General features: G+C 55.4%; 2 protein-coding genes across 2 annotated transcripts; both read left to right on the top strand.

Moving 5' to 3' along the window:
• Positions 1 to 2475: 2475 nt before the first annotated feature.
• VOLCADRAFT_98029 (uncharacterized protein) lies at positions 2476 to 8603 on the top strand (the record flags this gene model as incomplete). Its single annotated transcript, XM_002956919.1, has 12 exons — positions 2476 to 2604; positions 2712 to 3011; positions 3545 to 3582; positions 4185 to 4224; positions 4498 to 4768; positions 5357 to 5490; positions 5643 to 5676; positions 5860 to 5945; positions 6307 to 6502; positions 6923 to 7140; positions 7962 to 8054; positions 8256 to 8603. 12 exons carry the CDS (start codon positions 2476 to 2478, stop codon positions 8601 to 8603), a joined length of 1887 nt encoding a protein of 628 aa, XP_002956965.1.
• A 1257-nt stretch (positions 8604 to 9860) lies between these two features.
• Positions 9861 to 14922, top strand: VOLCADRAFT_98030 (uncharacterized protein; the record flags this gene model as incomplete). Its single annotated transcript, XM_002956920.1, has 7 exons — positions 9861 to 10141; positions 10810 to 10908; positions 11224 to 11276; positions 11673 to 12508; positions 13173 to 13274; positions 13532 to 13664; positions 13946 to 14922. The coding sequence occupies 7 exons, from the start codon at positions 9861 to 9863 to the stop codon at positions 14920 to 14922; spliced, it is 2481 nt and encodes an 826-aa protein (XP_002956966.1).
• Positions 14923 to 17775: the final 2853 nt, after the last annotated feature.

Here is a 17775-nt window from a genome sequence, read left to right on the forward strand (position 1 = left end):
TGAGTCAACGCGGCATAGCAGAATGTATGACCGGTCCTTACATAGCCAAACACGCAAAAGGCAACGACTTGAACGCTGAACAAGCACCAAAACAGCAAGATAAGCCTGAAATTTTTGCTGATAAAGGCGTTTGGGACGGCGGTGCTGTTGTCGGTAATGCATCGGCAATGGTGTTGCTGCCAGCAGCGACCGATGACACGGGCGCCATTACCCCTGCCTATCATGGCGGTTGTGATCAGCATAAGCGCAAGCTGTCACCCAATCAGCTCGACAACAACGAATGCGGTGAGGCGCCCAACCCGAGCGCTCGCAGTGCCAAGCGGGCTCAGACACAGCGCATCCGCAAGGGCATGAGCGACGGTGCATGGCGGGACAAGCAGAAAGAAAATCCCCACAGATGTTTACCCAGGACCTGTTCGACCTGGGCACGTTCCCGTTCCGTGACGCACTGAGGAAGTGGCTGGACAGCAGCAGCAGGGGCCGGTACATGATGAACCGGTAGAGTCCTAGTGTGCTGTGGTTTGCAGTGGCGGGTGACGGCCTTTGATTTGCTATGCAGTTGCTTGCTTTGGGCCTTTGCTTGGTCGGATTTACTTTTTGTTCACAAACAGTGCCAGAACTATCTATGCATGTGCATGAAGAGTGCGCACATGAACGAAAACGCGCCAACGCAGTGTGTGCCTCTTGGTCTATGAGGGGAGTTGTAACTTATCGGGGGGGTCTGGGGGGGGTGTAGCCCCCCCCAGCGCCCCACTCTTAAGGAATGCATTACGGCGACGCTAGCAACTTTGTTACTTAGGTCGGAATAAATTGAGACCCCCCCAAATGAAAAAAAATCACTGATTATGTGTGTGTGTTAATGTATTGTATGGTCTCCGGAATTTGTACAGCCTCCTGCCGCTGAGGGGAGGGAGCATACGGCAGCGGTGGTGACTCATAAAAAGCGCTTTCTGGTGGCGCTTTCTGGACCACACGACCATGTTTTAGTAAGAGCCATTTCAAGCCAAGTTTGAAGGCTTGACTACGATCCGGTCTGTCCGGGAGCTAAGAAGTCGAATGGCTGGAGCGCGCTTGAGTGCACGCATGGTCTCTTATCGTGAATTGAGGGTTTACACCGATCCCGCATGCATTCCGCATGGCACCACCTTTGATCACCTGCACCATCCAGGTTTAAGAGGCACACGGCTCGGACCTCTCCACACATGTGCATAGCTGTTCTTGCCGTTACTGCTGCTGATTCTGTACAACGACACCACAGTAACCGGCGATTACAGTCTAAACGGAACTAAATGGAGCGCAGAACTGCAGTATGGCAAATTTGCAGCACTGTATGCGTGGTGAATGGTCATTCAGAAGGTGCCGCTGTCGCCGTTGCATATCCCGCGTCTTTCCACCAGTTGCTGACATCACAGGTCAGGTGACCACATCGCAGGTGTGGAGGAGGACCCAGTGCACCACTTAGGTCCCTCACCCACAGACTGGCTCCCGGGGTAATACTCTTTAACTGGCCAGTGGCCGGTTGTCTAGTCCCTCCGCTTCCCCCCCTCCTTTCCGAAACCCAGATCACAACCTGGGAAGGAATTACTCCATAGTACATAGCGCCGAAGCACACAGGCTTGAAGGCTTAGGATTAGCCTGTTCCCATTGAAGGCAGCTTCCTCCCGGCCACTAGTTGTGCCATAGTTGTCAGTTCTGTATGGCTTCGGAGCAACGCTGCAACATCAGGCTCTTGCTGTGGAGACTGCTGTAAACTGGTCGGGGCCCAGAGCGGCCTGTCAAGGCGCTAAGCTGACCCACTTAAACGTGTATCTGGCCTTCGGAACAGCATGCCTGTCGATATTACTTCCCAACGAATTTGCTCCGCAGCAAGGGTTTGTTTCCTTATCGGTCCCCTCATGGGATGGGTGCGCGTTGCTGTGACAGTGGTTATCGGGGCCGCGGAAGGCATGCTTGGCTAAGGCCATGGTGACACACGGACATGCTCAAGTTGTGCTGTGCCTTAACTCGGCATCGGTAAGCCGGGGAAGGGTGATTGGCGCTGTGGTTTTCCGATCCAACAAACATATTGGTTTGCAAGACACGTGGTTGACCGTAGACGTCGCCCAATCCCAACAAGATCTCGAATGGATCGCTGTAATCAGCACCAGCTACACAGCGAAGTGCGCGCGAAAGCTCCGCCGGCTTCTGGTCTTCCCTTTGGATCCACGTGCATCATGTCAACGAGAACCGCCTAACCGTAAATCGCCCACTGGTGCGCTGAGCGTTAAAGATCAGGGAGAGTCAAGCGATGGGCGCATGTGTAAAAATTGCCAGGTCCAGAAGTACCTGGTGCACAGTAAGAGTAGTAGCTTGTTGCAGAACAGGGCTGCAAGCGGATGGACGCCAAGAGTGTAGAGGTTAAAGCTTTGCAGCATAGTGGTGCATTATTAAGTGTTCGTCATCGTTTAATCACAAAATACATTCTGACGCGGCCAAATGGCGGAGGATATAGAGTCTGAGCTAGAGGCTCAGCTAGTGTCTCAGCGTGAGACCCTGGCTGGTATTAATGAGGCTGTCAACCTTGGAGGTGACAGCGCAGAGGAAGGGCATGCAGAGCTGCTGCAGGTACATGCTCGCCGAGATGCGCTTCCTTCTTTGCCCGGCGGACATCGGCACCGCATAATGAGAAGGCTTTATACCTCTGGAGTCATGCCTCACAACGCGCTTTGCAGATGCGTGATGAGCTGACGGCAGCGGTGTCGGAGCTTGAATCTGCACTTCTGGAGATTAAGCGAGCGCGCATCCTGCAGCAGCTTGCAGCCAGAAATCCACCGAGCGTCAACACCCGTAACACCTTGGATGCTGGTCCGACAGCGCCACCGCCTCCGCCTCCACAAGCCATCCTGCCGGCGAAAGCCGGTCAAACCATCCCATCCGCTGCTGCCTCCCAGCCGATTCCCGGCAGCTATTGCCATTTTCGATACATGGATGGTCGCTGGTATGCAGGCCGCGTCCAGGGACCTGGCCGGCAGGTGGGTTTCTACCTTTTGTAGGTGTCCATCAGCACAAGGCGGCATCCATCGGGCGCCGTGGGGAAACTGAAGACTGGCGGTGGGAACTGAAGACCAGCTTCTAGCATGCTCAAACAATATGACCCGCCATGAAATATGTCAACACAAAGGAGAAAGCATGTTTCTCGCCTATTATTGTGCCGTACGTGAAGTTGCGCCGTCGTACTACCACACCAGCGGAACAGGGAAACAGGAATCTTCACGTCTTCACTATCGACCCACATGACCATACAGCCGCATGCCTGAGTTCACGCCTCCACGGCGGCCTCTTCAATTTGCACACTTCTTTTTGCATAACGTTGTAAATCCCCTTTCCCTTCCTGTTTTTCCCATTTATGGGCTCGGCTTACAACATCCCCACTCCCGAAGCCCACCCAAACTGGGTTACGGTTAATTTCGTATTTTCACCTCCATTTGTAAATCCCTCCATCATCCCTGCATTGCCGTCTTCTCTTTGCTCATGAGTCCGGATGCCGGGGTTCCGCCGATTGCAGGCTCACACCGTGTCGGTCGCATTTGAGATTCCCACAAGGTACGAACTTGTTATCGCGTGTCGTACGATACGGATTCAATTGCGGATGGTGGCCAGCGGGGTCAGGGAGGGGAGAAGGAAATCGCCAGTGAGAAACGACTTGAGCCGCGGTCTCATGTTCGGGGTGTGTGTGTGGGGGGGGGGGGGATCCCGTGTATTGTGTGTGAGGGCGGCAGGGTGGGAAAGGGGCGAGGAGGGCTTGCGTCGTGAAGTATGGTGTTTTTCGTTTTGTGCTGTGTTGTGCTGGGTGGCGAATTCCTCTCGTCGTTTAACTATTCCATTTCTCTGCTGCTGCTGCTGCTGCTGCTGCTACTGCTGCTATTGCTGCTGCTGCTATTGCTGCTGCTACTGTTGCTACTGCTGCTGCTGCTGACATGAGTACTTGAAACTCCCTTGACCACCACCTCCACCACCACCTTGGTGTTAATCCTGATTCTCAAAGGGCCCTATGCCGGTTTGCCCGCCTACGGCCGCAACTGCCCCCCAACTGACCCCCCCTCGTGTGCCTGTGTGTTTGCCGCACACCCCCCACCCCCCACCCCCACCCCCTCTACTCCCCGTTCCGGTGGTTTCCCTTACCCCTTCCTTGCGTCTGTGATAAGGCCCTTCATGCTGGACCCGGTCGACGTCATGGAAGCACTGGTACGGCCCTGCGCCGAGCCTGCCCTGACTGCCACATCCGCAGCGGTGGCAGCATCCTGGAGAGAAGGCCAATCGTTTCAGGAAGGGGGAGGGGGAGGGGGATCTGGTTCGCCGCTGCCTGGGTTAGTCAGTTCTGCCAAACATGGTGCTGACGTGGCAGTGGGCCGACGGGCGCTGGCGTTACTGCCGGGCTCACGGCTGTATGTGCCGGTGGAGGTTGTAGCGCTGGATGTGACGAGAGCTACAGCCACTGTGCTGCCGCTACTGCTGCAGCCCCAGGGCCCTGGCGGCGGCGGCGCTGGCGGCGGCGGGGGCGGAGAGGTGGTGGTGCCGCTGGCGTTGGTGACGCAACATGCGCACGTGACGGCGCCGGAGGAGGCGGGGGGAAGCGGCGACGGCGGCGCTGCTAGGGATAACGCCGGGAGCGGCGACGGCGACGGCGGCAGTAGCAGCAGTAGCAGCGTCAGTGGGCTGTTGCGGCATGGGACTGGAGTGGCGGAGAGCAGCGAGGACGATGGTGATTTTGATTCTGAGCACGAGGCGGGTGATGACGACGGCAGCGGTGGTGGCGGTGACGATGATGACCTGGACCTGTACGGCAGTGACGGAGACGGTGGCGGCGGTCCGGGCGATTTTGAAGACGGCGCCGGTGAGGAGATGGAGGACGAGGATAGAGGCGGCATCGGATTGGATGCCTTGGGGCACGCCAGGTGTGTCAAGTGTGTGTGTATGTATGCACGTGTGTGTATGTATGTGCGTGTGTGTGTTTTAAGGTCGCGTCGTGTATGTGTGTGTGTGTGTGTGTGTGAAGTCAGGTTGTGTGGCTGGGAGGGTGATGTGGTTTCGCCTGGGGCGGGGGAAGGGAGAGTAGAGGAACCGTTTCATGCAACACAAGCAGACAGACAGACAGACAGACAGACAGACAGACAGACAAGCAGGCCACACATGTAGAAGAGGCAGGGGGGGGAGTCGGGTCGTCCGCCCAGCCTTTATCCCTGCGCACAAGATCATCCTTCAACCCGCATCTCCCCCCCTCCAGACACTCTTTCCTTGGCAGCAGCTTCACTCGCTAGTGGTTCGTCTTTCCCCCCTTTCCCCCCCCCACACACCACCAAACACCTTCCCCCCGCAGGCTGGCCGCCGCCGCGGGTGCCCTGGACGACTCTGTCCTCCTCCTGGCTGATTGGGAGGGGCACGGTCGGGGGGTGGCTTCCCGACTGCTGGTTCGAATGGGCTATGTGCGGGGGAAGGGGCTGGGGAGCCGAGGTGAGGGGGGGCAGGGGAGGCAGGGGGTGTTTTGTTAGTCTCTGCGGGTGATACACCCCGGCGGTACCCCACATACACACATACATACATACATACATACATACATACATACATACATACATACATACATACATACATTCACACCTCTCCAGTCGCACCTTCGGGCAGCTGCTTGGGATTACGGCAGTTAGTGCGTTGTGCGTTGGCACTTTGTTGACTTTTCTTCTGCATTTGGCATTGGATGATACCTCACCAGCTCATAACATACCATGAAACCTTACATACATAAACATACATAAACATAACATACATACATACAAACCCATTTCCTCCCCCGTCCTGCCGCCCTCGCCTGCCCTATCCGTACAGGTCAGGGCCTTATGTCCGCTCCGGAGGTGTTGCTACTACCTGAGCGGAAGGGGCTGGGGGCTGTGGACCGGGACCGAGTACGGAGGGTGGGTAGGGGGCTGGCTGGGTCGGCTAAATGCCGTAGGTGGGCTAGGTGGGGCGGCGCTAAACCCGGGTCGTAGGTACGGAAATGCAATCGTCACCTGCTGGTTATCCGAGCAGCGGGGTGGGGAAGGGGGTGGGTTTGGGAGTGTGTGCGTGTGTTTTGGGTGTTCATGTTCGTACTTTGCGGTACACTGCTGCCCTATAGTGGGATAGTGGAAATGATGAGAGAGAGGAAGTGTGATGGGGTAGGGAGTTGGGGCAGATGAGTATTAGAAGAAACGCACTTTCGGCGCTTTCATGTCCAGAAACGTGAGGATGGGCGGTCGTGCATTCATTTCCGTACATGCATTTCCGTACATGCAGGTGGGAGGTGGCGGCGGCGGTGGAAGTGGGAATCTCCAGGGCGGGGTCGACAAGCGGAGGAGCAGGCGAGGCGGTGTACGGCAGAAGCGCAAACGTGCCATCCTGGCAGCGAGTGCCGCAAGGGATGAGGCTCGGGAGGTGGAGGAGGGGGTACCCGGGGGCGGCGGATTGTTTGATTTCATTAACTCGTCACTTGGTAAGTGGTGTTGTGGAGACTGGCGAGGGCGAGGAGGGGGAATGGAGGGTAATGGGAGTGTTGCGAACCGTGCAGGTCGCGTTCGTACAAAGGGTATACGGCAGCAGTACAGAATTAGTCCAAATCCCTGGATGGGCTGGGATGATGATTGATGTTCGCGTACCAGAAATGAGCACTTTCTATCGGAATGCAGATGCAGAGATACAGATGCACAAAATATATCTGTTTTTGTACATCGTAAAAAAAGCGTTTGACGTCAGGCCACCAGTCATTCACTGAAAAAAAGACCAGAAAGACCGGCAAAAGGCAGGCGGGAAGGTGATGACGAAGAAGGAAGATATCTTTTGGGTTCCGAGCTCTCACATAAATCACACCGATATCATCCTTCATCATCACCATCATGACCAACACCTGCTCCAGGGGACTCTTCCGCCGCCGCTCGAACTCGTAAGGCCCAGGTAGCACTGCTGCCGGGTATGCCTGGCGGCGACGGCGGCGACGGCGCCGGTGCCGTACATCAGCGCGCGGGTGCGGCGGCCATCGCCGGCGCTGTGGCAGCTGCCTCCGTTGGCCTTGTTCGCCGACCCGTGGACCGGCGGGGTCTCATGAGCCATCATGACAACGTGGCGGGAATCCAGGTAGGCGCCTGCATCTGTCTGTCTGTGTCTGTCTGTCTCTCTGTCTCTACGTGTCTGTCTCCATGCCTCTGTCTCTGTCTGTCTGTCTGTGTCTGTTTGTCTATATGTGCGTGTGTGTAAGGGGAAGCTAAGCTAAAGGGGCCCTGTGTGTGTTTTTATCGTACACATAGACCTGCGTTCATAGCTTCCTCGTGCCACTTGATTGAGGGCATTACCATGGAATTACAGTACACCGGCGCCAAGAGGAGGGCAAGAGCGAGGGCGAAGGGGGAAGTGAGACCATTAAGGAAGGCGGGGAAAGGTTAGAAATGTCCGTCTTTTTGTGTACCGCCCCGCTGGCAACGTGTCTAGGTGCACCTCCTCCAGAGGACATGCGCACTAGCTGGTCCCCCAAGCAGCTAGCTGACAAACCAGCCGCATCACCCCCCCCCCTGGGGTAGGGTCGCGTGGGTGCGGCCGAGCTGGTGCATGTGTTTGCATTTTTGTTGTTTTCGTGTAACTATATTGTTTTGTTGTCTTGACTGCCAAGTGGGACACTACTTTTTAAAAATTGGGCGTTATTGTGGTATCTTGGTAAATCACGGGATCAGCATACACCGATCGGTTCTTTTCCGGTAAAGTCGTGATATAACAGTTATTTTCGTGGCAAGTTTTGTACAACATTCTCTAGGAGAGCGCTTCGAGGTTGGCCAAACCCCCAAGGGCGGCGGATAGTGGCGGTGGTGTCGTTTGTGTCTCCCTGATGGATGCTTGCCACGTTATCTCGTCGTACATTATCTCGTCGTACCTTGCCTCTGTTGTACGACCACCTTGCTTTGCAGACCAAGCTGTCCCGACTTCAAGAGATGTTGGGCAGACACAAAGACAACCGAGGCTTGCGTACCCAGATCGAGGCACAAATACGGGCCGTACAGGTCCGTACGTTCGTACGGAGACACTCAAAGAGATCGGATGCCACTCGTCCTCATCCTCCTGTGCTTGCTCTGTCATTGCGTTCCTTGCATTCGATTTGGTGTTAGTGATGTCAGTGGTAACTGGCACTTGGTCCTTCAAAATTCTCTCTTCCCAAATCCGCTCCTACCAAATCCCCTCCCTTCTGACGTCTCTCTTTTGAGAGCTCTTGTAAAGGTCGCATCCGCTTCCGCCCCGCCTTATCGCTGGTGCTGGATTCCGAGTATTGCGACCCCAAAAGCGCTCCGCAAGCTTCCAACAGGCCTCGGTTTCCGTTTTCGGACTGCCTAAGTCTTTGTCGCGTGTTCCCGGCAGCACCCAACACTCGTTGTGTGCTGCTGTGCCTTCATGTCGGGTCTTTTTGCGACTCTTTGCTCGAGTCGGCCGAGTCGGCGATCTGGTCTGTGCTTGCCTGTGGGCAGGGGGAGCTGGCGGCGGCTCAGGCGGCTACTGCGCGCGTGAGCAAGGCAATCCACGACAAGGACGCCCAGAAGAAGTGGCTCAAGTTCTAAACTCATCGAGGGGTTGCAGGCGTGGGATGCTACTAAAGGGTGGCGCAGGGGTTTGGTACCTTTGGCAGCGCAACGGAATATGTCGGATGATGTCGGCGTCCTCGTGCTTTTCATAGTTTGGCGGTCGCATTTTCCCTTCTCGCAAGGCCTTTCATTCTATCCAGAATTGCCTCGGGTTTTTGACTGGAGCACCATTTTTTCGGATCCTGTAATGGATTTGTTGTGAAAGGATGAACGGCCAACGTTATCCCGCTGTTCCAGAGTGATAGCATGGGGGAGGATTAGGCTAATCTTTTTGCTTGGAAGTGGTGGAGCTGCTTGGCGAGGAAGTGTGATGAGGTATCGTGTACTAATTGCGTCGGGTTTGATGAGATGAGCATGCGGTTGTTGGTATGTCCATACTCTATTTTGAACAAAAAAGAAATGGGACTCAGCATTCATGACGAGGTATGGTTTTGTCCCACCTCCCGGAAAAGAGGGGAAACAAACGCACACGTTGAAGGGAGGCTACGCACGGTCTATACTGCCATTCTGCGGAATCGATTTGCCAGCCCTTCAATGTAGACTTCAGCCCCTGAGATGAACATAAGACCGAGTTGAAGACCTATCAATGGCAGGGTCTGGTTGCGGGAACTATGGAGAGCAACGTTGACAACCGGGCAACGTTGGTATATTTAACCATCCCGCTCTATGGTATAAAACATACATGCCCGCACGACCCGGATCATGTCAGCGCAATCCAAAAAGCCCTATCTGTGATCTGGCGGTACCCATAAGCGATCGGATAACCCGTATGAACTTCAAACATGGCGCTCATATGCATATATTCTTAATTAGACGAGGGATGATAAGAGGAATGCTGATGGTAATGTTGCATGCTGTACAGCTACATACTTTCCAAACTGCTATTCAACTTTCTACGTACACAACATTTGTACGCGAGCTTTTTACTTACGTGTGAGGTATTTACGTTGTGGCTTGGGTTAAGAACCTCCAAGGGACCTGGGCATTCGACCGGCTTTCAATTGTTCACGGGCATCGTTATGCGGTTACCTTCTCTTTCGATACGATAAGTTGTTATAAGTAAACTCACAATATAATGTCGAGCGGGGAAAGTCCACGGAGATCTGCAACAGAACGAAAGTTACGTGGCACTTCTTGCAGGTCAGCACCATTTTAGGTGAAGCCATCTTTTTAACCCCAGAAGACTGCATAAAAGAGACATGTTAGTACCTCAAGTTATTCTTTGTCGGATTTATGGTTAGGGTTGCAGTCTTTCCCACTCCCGACCCCCTTCCTACATATCACATCGACGTAAGCGCTTCCACCGATGCAGGAGCCATGAAGGTACATGTGAAGAACTTCTCCGACTTAGGTCCGAGCAGTGCTTTGGGCTTGACGGTCCAACGATGGCATCCCTACCTTATGGTGTCCTCTCGCACATCTTCGATGAGCTCGGCCCTCGTGACCTCGCTTCAGCCAGCTGCGTCTGCCGGGCATGGCGCCGGCTGGTCGCCCTTGAAGGCGCTGCGAACCAGGTAAGGACGCCAACTACCCTCCCCCCCCATCCTTCCTCCACACCCACTCATCCCGTTCGACACACAAGCGCGCAAACGGCCTCAACCCAGCCAAACTAACTAGCTCCTCACCACTTTCAACCCCGGATAAGCCTGCATAGCTCTGCCAAAATCCAAAAGCCCTTCTCCTAGCGGTACGACAACTTATGTCTGGAAATCAAAGGTCAGAGAAGTAGAACAAAAAAGCAGCCCAGCGGAACGCAAGGGCCGCCTATGTTGCTGTATGCTGGCTGCTGTCCTTCAGCCCTGCGCGTCCAAACCCCACACACCCTCGCATCTTCCCCCCCCTTGAAGGTGTGGCGCTCTTTCTACTCTGCTCGTTGGCAGTTGTCGAGCGCCTGTTGGCCCGTCAGAAACCCCCTTACCACCAATCACACCAACAACAACAACACCGGCACCGGCATCACCACGATTAGTGCCACGATCAGTGGCAGCAAACCCATCTCCGTGCCTGGAAGCAGCAAAAGCAGTAGCAGCAGTAGCGGCAGCGTTGGAGCTATCGTTCACATCGGCAGTGATGCCTGCGCCGCGTGCAGCGACAGCAGCAGCAGCAGCAGCAGAAGCAGCGGCGCGTCTCCTTCTTCCTCCTCCACACCCTCATCCTCCTCCGCCGTCACCACGCCCTCGAGCTCGCCGGAGATGCGGTGGCAGTGGGCGTACGGCACCAAGATGTTGCGGCTTCGGAGCTGGTCCGGCCGGTACAGCGCGGACCAAGTAATGGGCCACAAGTAGGTTCCGGAGCGGTTCCGGGTGTGCTTTAGGTTTCTCGGTGCGCTGAGCCGCGGGAGTTCGCAGGAACAGAGATGTGGGTGTTAAGTGACGATGATGGTATTTTATAAGTAGTGTTACAAGTTGGGGTTAGTTAGGTTTAGCTGGGGGTAGTTGGGGTTAGTTGGGGGTTGGTTGGCCCCGGGGCTCCCGGCAATTTCGATGACCGCTGCTCCTCCGTCCTCGCTGGCAGCGCGTGAGCATGCTTCCTCCCCCTCACCCACCTCCCAGCGATTTCTCTTTTCCTCCTAAACCCCCCGCCCAATGCCGTTCAGGCTGGCTGTACGAGCTGTACGGCTGTTGCCAGCGTGCGACCTCATGGCCACTGGTGCGTTAGCGTGCGTGCGTGTGTGTTTGGGGATGTAGGTGGGTGGGTGGGGATATAGGTATGTGCATGTAATGAAATGTAATGTAATGTAATGTTACAGAGTGGGAGGCTTCTGGGCCGCTTTATCACATTGTCAATACAGGTATGTGCACATGCACTGCGGATGTGCGTCGGGGGGCGGTTTGGGGCGAATGATGCTGCCTGCTGAGGGGAGCTAAGTGCCCGCTGAGGGCTGGAAGGGTCAAAAATGTTTTAAGGAGTTGACGTCGAGTATCCGGATGCGCAGCATACCTGTTAGCGTGCTAGGGCTTTTTGAACCGTAGCCCCACGGGTTGCAAATTTTACGTGTCGTACGCCGTCTCTTGATTCCGAATTCCGTACTGTACTGCTCCGCAGCTTCCCTGGACCGAACTGTTCGTCTTTGGGATCTTCGTTCTGGGCTGCCGTTGGGGCACAGCCGACCGCACGGGGGAACCGTACGATGCCTGGCTCTCGACACGGGGCTTCTGGCTTCTGGAAGTTCCGATAGCCTGGTAAGAGTTTGGCGGCCCGGGTTTCGGGGCGACGGCGTCAGCGGAAGCGGAGGGCTCGCGGAAGCGGAGGCGCCACCGCTGTTTTCAATCTCGTCCAAGCCGTACATCTTGCGCGGCCACGGCGGCCCCGTGTCGTGCCTCGCGTTGGACGAGTCGCTGGCGGCGCCGGAGGTGTACGGGCGGGATGCGTACGGTGGGACGCTGTTCTCTGGGTCGTGGGATTGTACGGTGCGGGTCTGGCGGCAGGCCACGGAAAGCAGCGACGGCGACGGCAGTGGCGGCGCCGCCGATGGCGACATCTCGGATTGCAGCGGCGGCGGAGCTACCACCGCTGCAGGCAGTAGCGGCGACGAAAGGAGCTCTGGTGACGCCGGCGGCAGCGACGCCGCCGCTTCCGCCGCCAGTCGCCCCCGTCGGGCGGGGTCAAGGGACACGGAGGACGGTGGCTGGTCTTGTGCCGGCGTCTTGCAGTACAGTGACTGGGTGTACTGCTGCGCCGTGCGTGGCGGCAATTTGCTGGTGGCAGCGGGCAGTGAGGTGGTGGTAACAGACGCGACGACGGGCCGAGCTGTACGGCGATTTGCTGACGTACACGACGGCGCGGCGGTGGCGTGCCTTGAGGGCTGCCGCTCGGGCCAGCTTCTATTCACCGGCAGCGGGGATGGTCTACTTCTGGCACATGACCTCAGACTTAAGCAGGTGTGTACGAGGTGGGACGAGCTGATGAGGTGCCGTACATACAATATACATACATTGCGCGCATGGGGCATGGGGGCCGAGAGGGCTTTGAGGGGAGCAGGGCATCCTGAGAGCCACACCTCAGCACACTCCTGCGCGCCTTCTTGGTATTTATTGTACATTATTTTTCGAAGTTTTTCGTCTTTCGGAGCGTCACCATTATCCGATAGGTAGTTTTCATGTATGCATGTATATATGTCGCGTTTGTCCACACGGCTAGATTTTGCCGAAATACTCGCACATACTCGAAATATCCCGAAACCCCACAAGAACCATTGCACTCACTTTTCCCCTCGCGGCCATGGGATTTTCCCACCGAACGAACTTCCCGTACGACAAATATTTTGTGATCCATCCTTTCCTCGCTTTCGCGTGAGCTGTACCCCTGTACGTCCTGTCGCTCTCCGCACACCACCACCACCTCTGTCGGTATTCGGCGCTTTGCTCCTTTTGCGCTCCTTCCCGTGATTCCCCACCGCCCACCAATCTGTCTATTTTGTATGTCTTGTCTTTCTGTCTGTTTACCCGTCTTCTGGGCGCTCCTGTTTCTGTCTTGCCCCGCCTCGCCTCACACCGTCTTGTCGTACACCTGTCGTACGTCTGTCGTACGTCTGTCTGTGTCTAGGGTTCCCGGGTGCTGTGGCACCACAATGCGGCGGTCACCGGACTCGCGTTTGAGGACCCCTGGCTGGCCTCGTCATCAGCAGACGGCTGTGTCATACTGCAGGTGCGTGTACGAGTGTACGAGTGAGTGTACGAGCGAGTGAAAGGGAGTGTGTATCTGGTTTAATGATTTGAGCCGCGAGAATGGAATGCCCGGTGTGTGGTGGTATTGTACCGTTCCCCGGCTACTACTGCTGATGCGCTAATATTTCTGCTGTTGCTGATCATGTTGATGCAGTCCAATTCCGTAGTTACTGATACACACACAACGACTTAACGACACACATACATACACAACGTACATACACAACGCACCTACAGGATAGCGAGCAGGCTCTCTCCGCGGGCGGTGGCAGTCCGCAACGCGCCTTCAGTTCCAGCTGTCGGGCGCTGCACTGCCCACCTGGCCAACCGGCGCTGTGCCTGGATCTCGCGGATCAGTGGCTAGCGGCAGGTGGGGCAGGGGGGGTGGGCGGGCGTAGGGGGCCTCGTCGCGATGCATGTTTCCTTGTTAACCTTTTTAACCGAGTTTTAATGTATTTAAGGTGGACCGGAATTCGTTATGAATTTCTTTTGTGGGCTAGGATGGCGCCTAGTCTTAGAATGCAGCTCGTGGATTCCCGGGGTTGTCTGTCCTTGCACCTTTCACTTGGAGCGCTGTAGCGCAGGTATGTATGTAATCCCCCGTGGCCGTTCCGCTTCGCGCCTCACGGCCCTCCCCTCGGTGTACGGCAGGTACGGAGAGCGGTGTTGTACGGCTTTGGGATTTTACCGGCGCTGCCGCGGCGGCGGAACGTGCCGCCGCCGCTAGGGCGGCGCGAAGCGCCTCCAAGGCTGCTAAAGCGGCCGCTCGCCAACAGCACCACCAGCAACACCAGCAGCAACATCACGAGCGCGGAAGCGGTGCCAGGCACCAGCACCAGCAGCAGCAACGTCCGCAACAGTACCATGGTCAGCAGCCGCTTCTTGTTCTCCATCATCGTCATCATCACCAGCAACATTACCACCACCAGCAGGCTGTCACTGTCGACCTACAGCAGCCACCGAAGCCGCAGCAGCAGACACAGACAAAGTGCGAGACGGCGGAGGCATTGCACCGCGACAGCACCAGCAGCGGTGGTGGTGGGAGTGGTGACGGTGGTGGTGGTGGGAGTGGTGACGGTGGTGGTGGCCTGTTACGGGAGTCTTTGAGGGCGACGGCGGCGGCGGCGGCCTTGGTGGAGGGATCAACCGCCTCAGGGGATGCAGAACCCGTTGCAGTTACCACTGCTGGCCCGGAGCAAGCCGGAAGAGGCAGGAGAGGCAGTGGCGGCGGCGGCGTTGGTGGTGCTAACGACGCGCCGTCGTCGTCGGCGCGGCGCGGGGGAGGCCGCGCTGCCGCCGCTGCCGCAGGAGGCGGCGGCGGCGGTTATAATGACCGTTGGCATCACGGCGGCGGAGGCAGCTCGTACGGCTGTCACGCATATAACGGCGTAGTCTTCTCAACTTCGAAGGCACGCGCTCCGAAACCGCCGCCACCGCCGCCGTTGGTGGCTCCCACATTTCGTTATGTAGGCAGCGGCGCCGGCGGCGGCAGCGGGACCAGTGGTTTCGGAGGAGGACGCGGCGGTTACGGAGCGGCGTCGGGTATGGCGGCCATTTCGGGTCATTTTGGAAATCACCGCATGCATCTGCAGCAGAGGCCGCCATTGCAGCAGCAGCAGCAGCGGTAGTGAATGCAGTGTAAGATCTTATCCCTGGAGGGGCCGGATGCGGCGTTTCAATAGCAGCAGCTACAGGAGTAGCAATACCGAATATTTGTTTAGTGTCTGTATGTGTGTATGTATGTCTGTGTCTCTTGGTGTTCCATAGGGTTCGACTTTTCCAAAATTCCCATTTCAGATCGGTTTACCAGACATGCGAGGTATTTCAGAATTTTCCGGTACCGCATCGAATCTTCCAGAAAATTTCGTTCCAGGGAAGTTGCATGGAGATTTTGTTATTCCATGAATCCGTTTACGACTGGCGATACAAAAATATAAAAGGATGAATCCATCCAAAATTTGGTAAATTGGATCCGGGGAAAGTGTACAAACAAAGAATTTGACACATCAGTGAAAAGGTCGTTGCCTCGCCGTCGACTTTTCTGCGCATTGCGTAACTTGTGTACATCGACAGCAGCGCGCCGCTAAAAAGTAACATTCCCATTTCTTTTTATGATGGTCGTCCTAATCACGATCGAAAAGTCATCCTGGTTGATTCCGGACTTTTTGATGTCTTGGACCGGATTATCGTATCCTAATTTCGAACCAGATTGGGTACATAAACATAAAAATTTATGTAACAGCGCAAACTAAAAATTCCAATGCCGGACCGGAGTTTTTGATCCGGGTTTCGGATCTGGACTGACTCCTGGATTGTATCGGTACCAGGGATTGTATCGGCCCGCGGTTGGTTTTGTTGGTTGCCGGGGTTTTCTGTGCATTTAGGCCGTACACGTGCATAGTGGCTTTTATTGCTTGTGTGTTCGCCGTAAAGGCTCCACTTACGTGAATTCCTGCTGTACCGACCACTACATACATGTACAGACCTGTGTCCGATTACAGGCCCCTCTTAATGGAGGGGAAAGGTGTCACTGTCCAATTGCAGGTGTGGGCGGATCCGTCTGTATGTCTGTCTGGGGCTGGGGCTAGGGGCAGCTAGGGTTCCCGGTAGAGGTTTGTTTTGTCCCCACCGCCAGGTCCATGGCGGGCCGCCGGGGCCAAACCCCCGAGTCAATGACTTCATCCATCTACATGACTGCGTCGGCCTCTTGGGGACGCGGAGGACGTGCAAATAAAATATGAAGCGCATGCGACTCTCTCTCTCTCTCTCTCTGGCCCATACTCTTGTTGGCACACTGCCACGTCTGACCATCAGATGTGGAAGAGGTGCACGTGATGAGCAAGCGCCGTACAGTTGTACAACTGTACGAATTTTGGGTTGTGCGATGTGGATGGAGCTATTCGAGTATTGTCAGTATGGCACTGGTGATGGCTCCGTAAATGGAATGAGAGCTCAAAAAAGCCCCCGGAGATCCCGCCTGAGAACCCCCTGCGACATCCTTAGGTGAGCCGAAGGCGGACCTGCGCGGGGGTCCTGACGTTATTTTTGCGGAATTCTTTTCGGCGGAGACGGTTTTCCTGTGTGGGAGAAAAACGATGATTTGCGTGTACTTTTGAATATTTTCTGAGCCGCGGCGAGGGAATTTTGTTGTTTGAACTACTCAGTATTCAGTACTATTCAGTACTAAGTGCTACTTGGGATGAGCTTCTCTGTAACAGCAAGCTAAGTAATCTCTAAAGCAGCATCTTAATAAGTGTGTTTCTAAGCAGCTATGGAGTACGCACGAAGAGGGTAGTACTAAGAAAATACTAAGATGGTATCGAGCGGGGCGTTGTTGCACTAGCGGCAGCACAGGCGGTGTTCGGGTTTAAAATACTCGAATACCGGAGCGAGCTCCTTAGTCCAGCGACGTCTTAGAATTTTTCAATTAAACTGTAGCTTATTATTTTCAAGCAGATGTTGATTAGAAGAGTGGCGTGGAAAAACCCCAGAAAAACAAGCCCGTAGAAATTAGCGGAGCCACAACAGGGCGGGCGACTAGGTGGTGGGCGGCTAGAAATGACTACTACAGACAACGACGGTACCAAAAGTCCCAACTATATAACCTTCGAAACAAAGTTCCTGTTTCTTAGCCTAGCGGATAAAGCAGAGGGTCATGCCACTGATGCGACGAAACGCAGGGTGCCGAGGGCGCCCGGCACAACGAACCCTTTCCGTGAAAGCGGAAGGCTGACTGACCGCATGTGGACAAAGTGAACAGACAAAGGACAGATGTCGGCGGAGCAGCAGCAGCAGCAGCAGTAGCGGGAGTTAGTAGGTGTGTTTGTTCGGAAGATGTTCGAGATCATGCCAGGGCAATTGCAGGGCCCACAGCTGCGGCGGCGCACCGGTTCTGAATAAGAAGCGGAAGAGAAAGAAGGAAATAAAAGAAGTGGAAGAAGACGTCGGAGTAGGAAATATATGGGCGGCGATGAAGTACGGCAGAAACGAGATATAGGGTACTACAAAAACCACATGCTGGTGAGGTGGTTTTAATTATCTGAGCCGCGATGAGGGAATAGCCGAAGGTGGTGATGCTGTGAGTTGACGTTTGCGTGTGCTGGGGCGGGCAATAAGATGAATGTTATGTGGCATAATGACAGGCCGGGCCCATGGATGTATGGATGTATGGAAGCGCGATTTAGCTTGCCGGTGGTTTTCCGCATCGAAAGCAGCAGTGCAGCATGGAATGGGTGGAACAGACAGGACGTATTGCTGCATCACAAGACCTTGATTACTCTGGCCTTGATGATGGTGACGGCATCCATCCGTGATGGTGACAGGATGGGCTGTCACAGTCCTCCTCCTCCCTTAACACCTTTTTATATATCAAGATAATTTTTGCGGTGCGCGGAGTAGGGGATGGCGTTAGGGTGCAAAGTTATATGGGTATGGATACAGGTACGGGTACAGCGGCTGCAGCTTAGGTATTGGGCGGCAGG

The sequence above is a fragment of the Volvox carteri genome (genome assembly GCF_000143455.1).
Source record: "Volvox carteri f. nagariensis unplaced genomic scaffold VOLCAscaffold_67, whole genome shotgun sequence".
Classification (NCBI taxonomy): Eukaryota; Viridiplantae; Chlorophyta; class Chlorophyceae; order Chlamydomonadales; family Volvocaceae; genus Volvox; species Volvox carteri.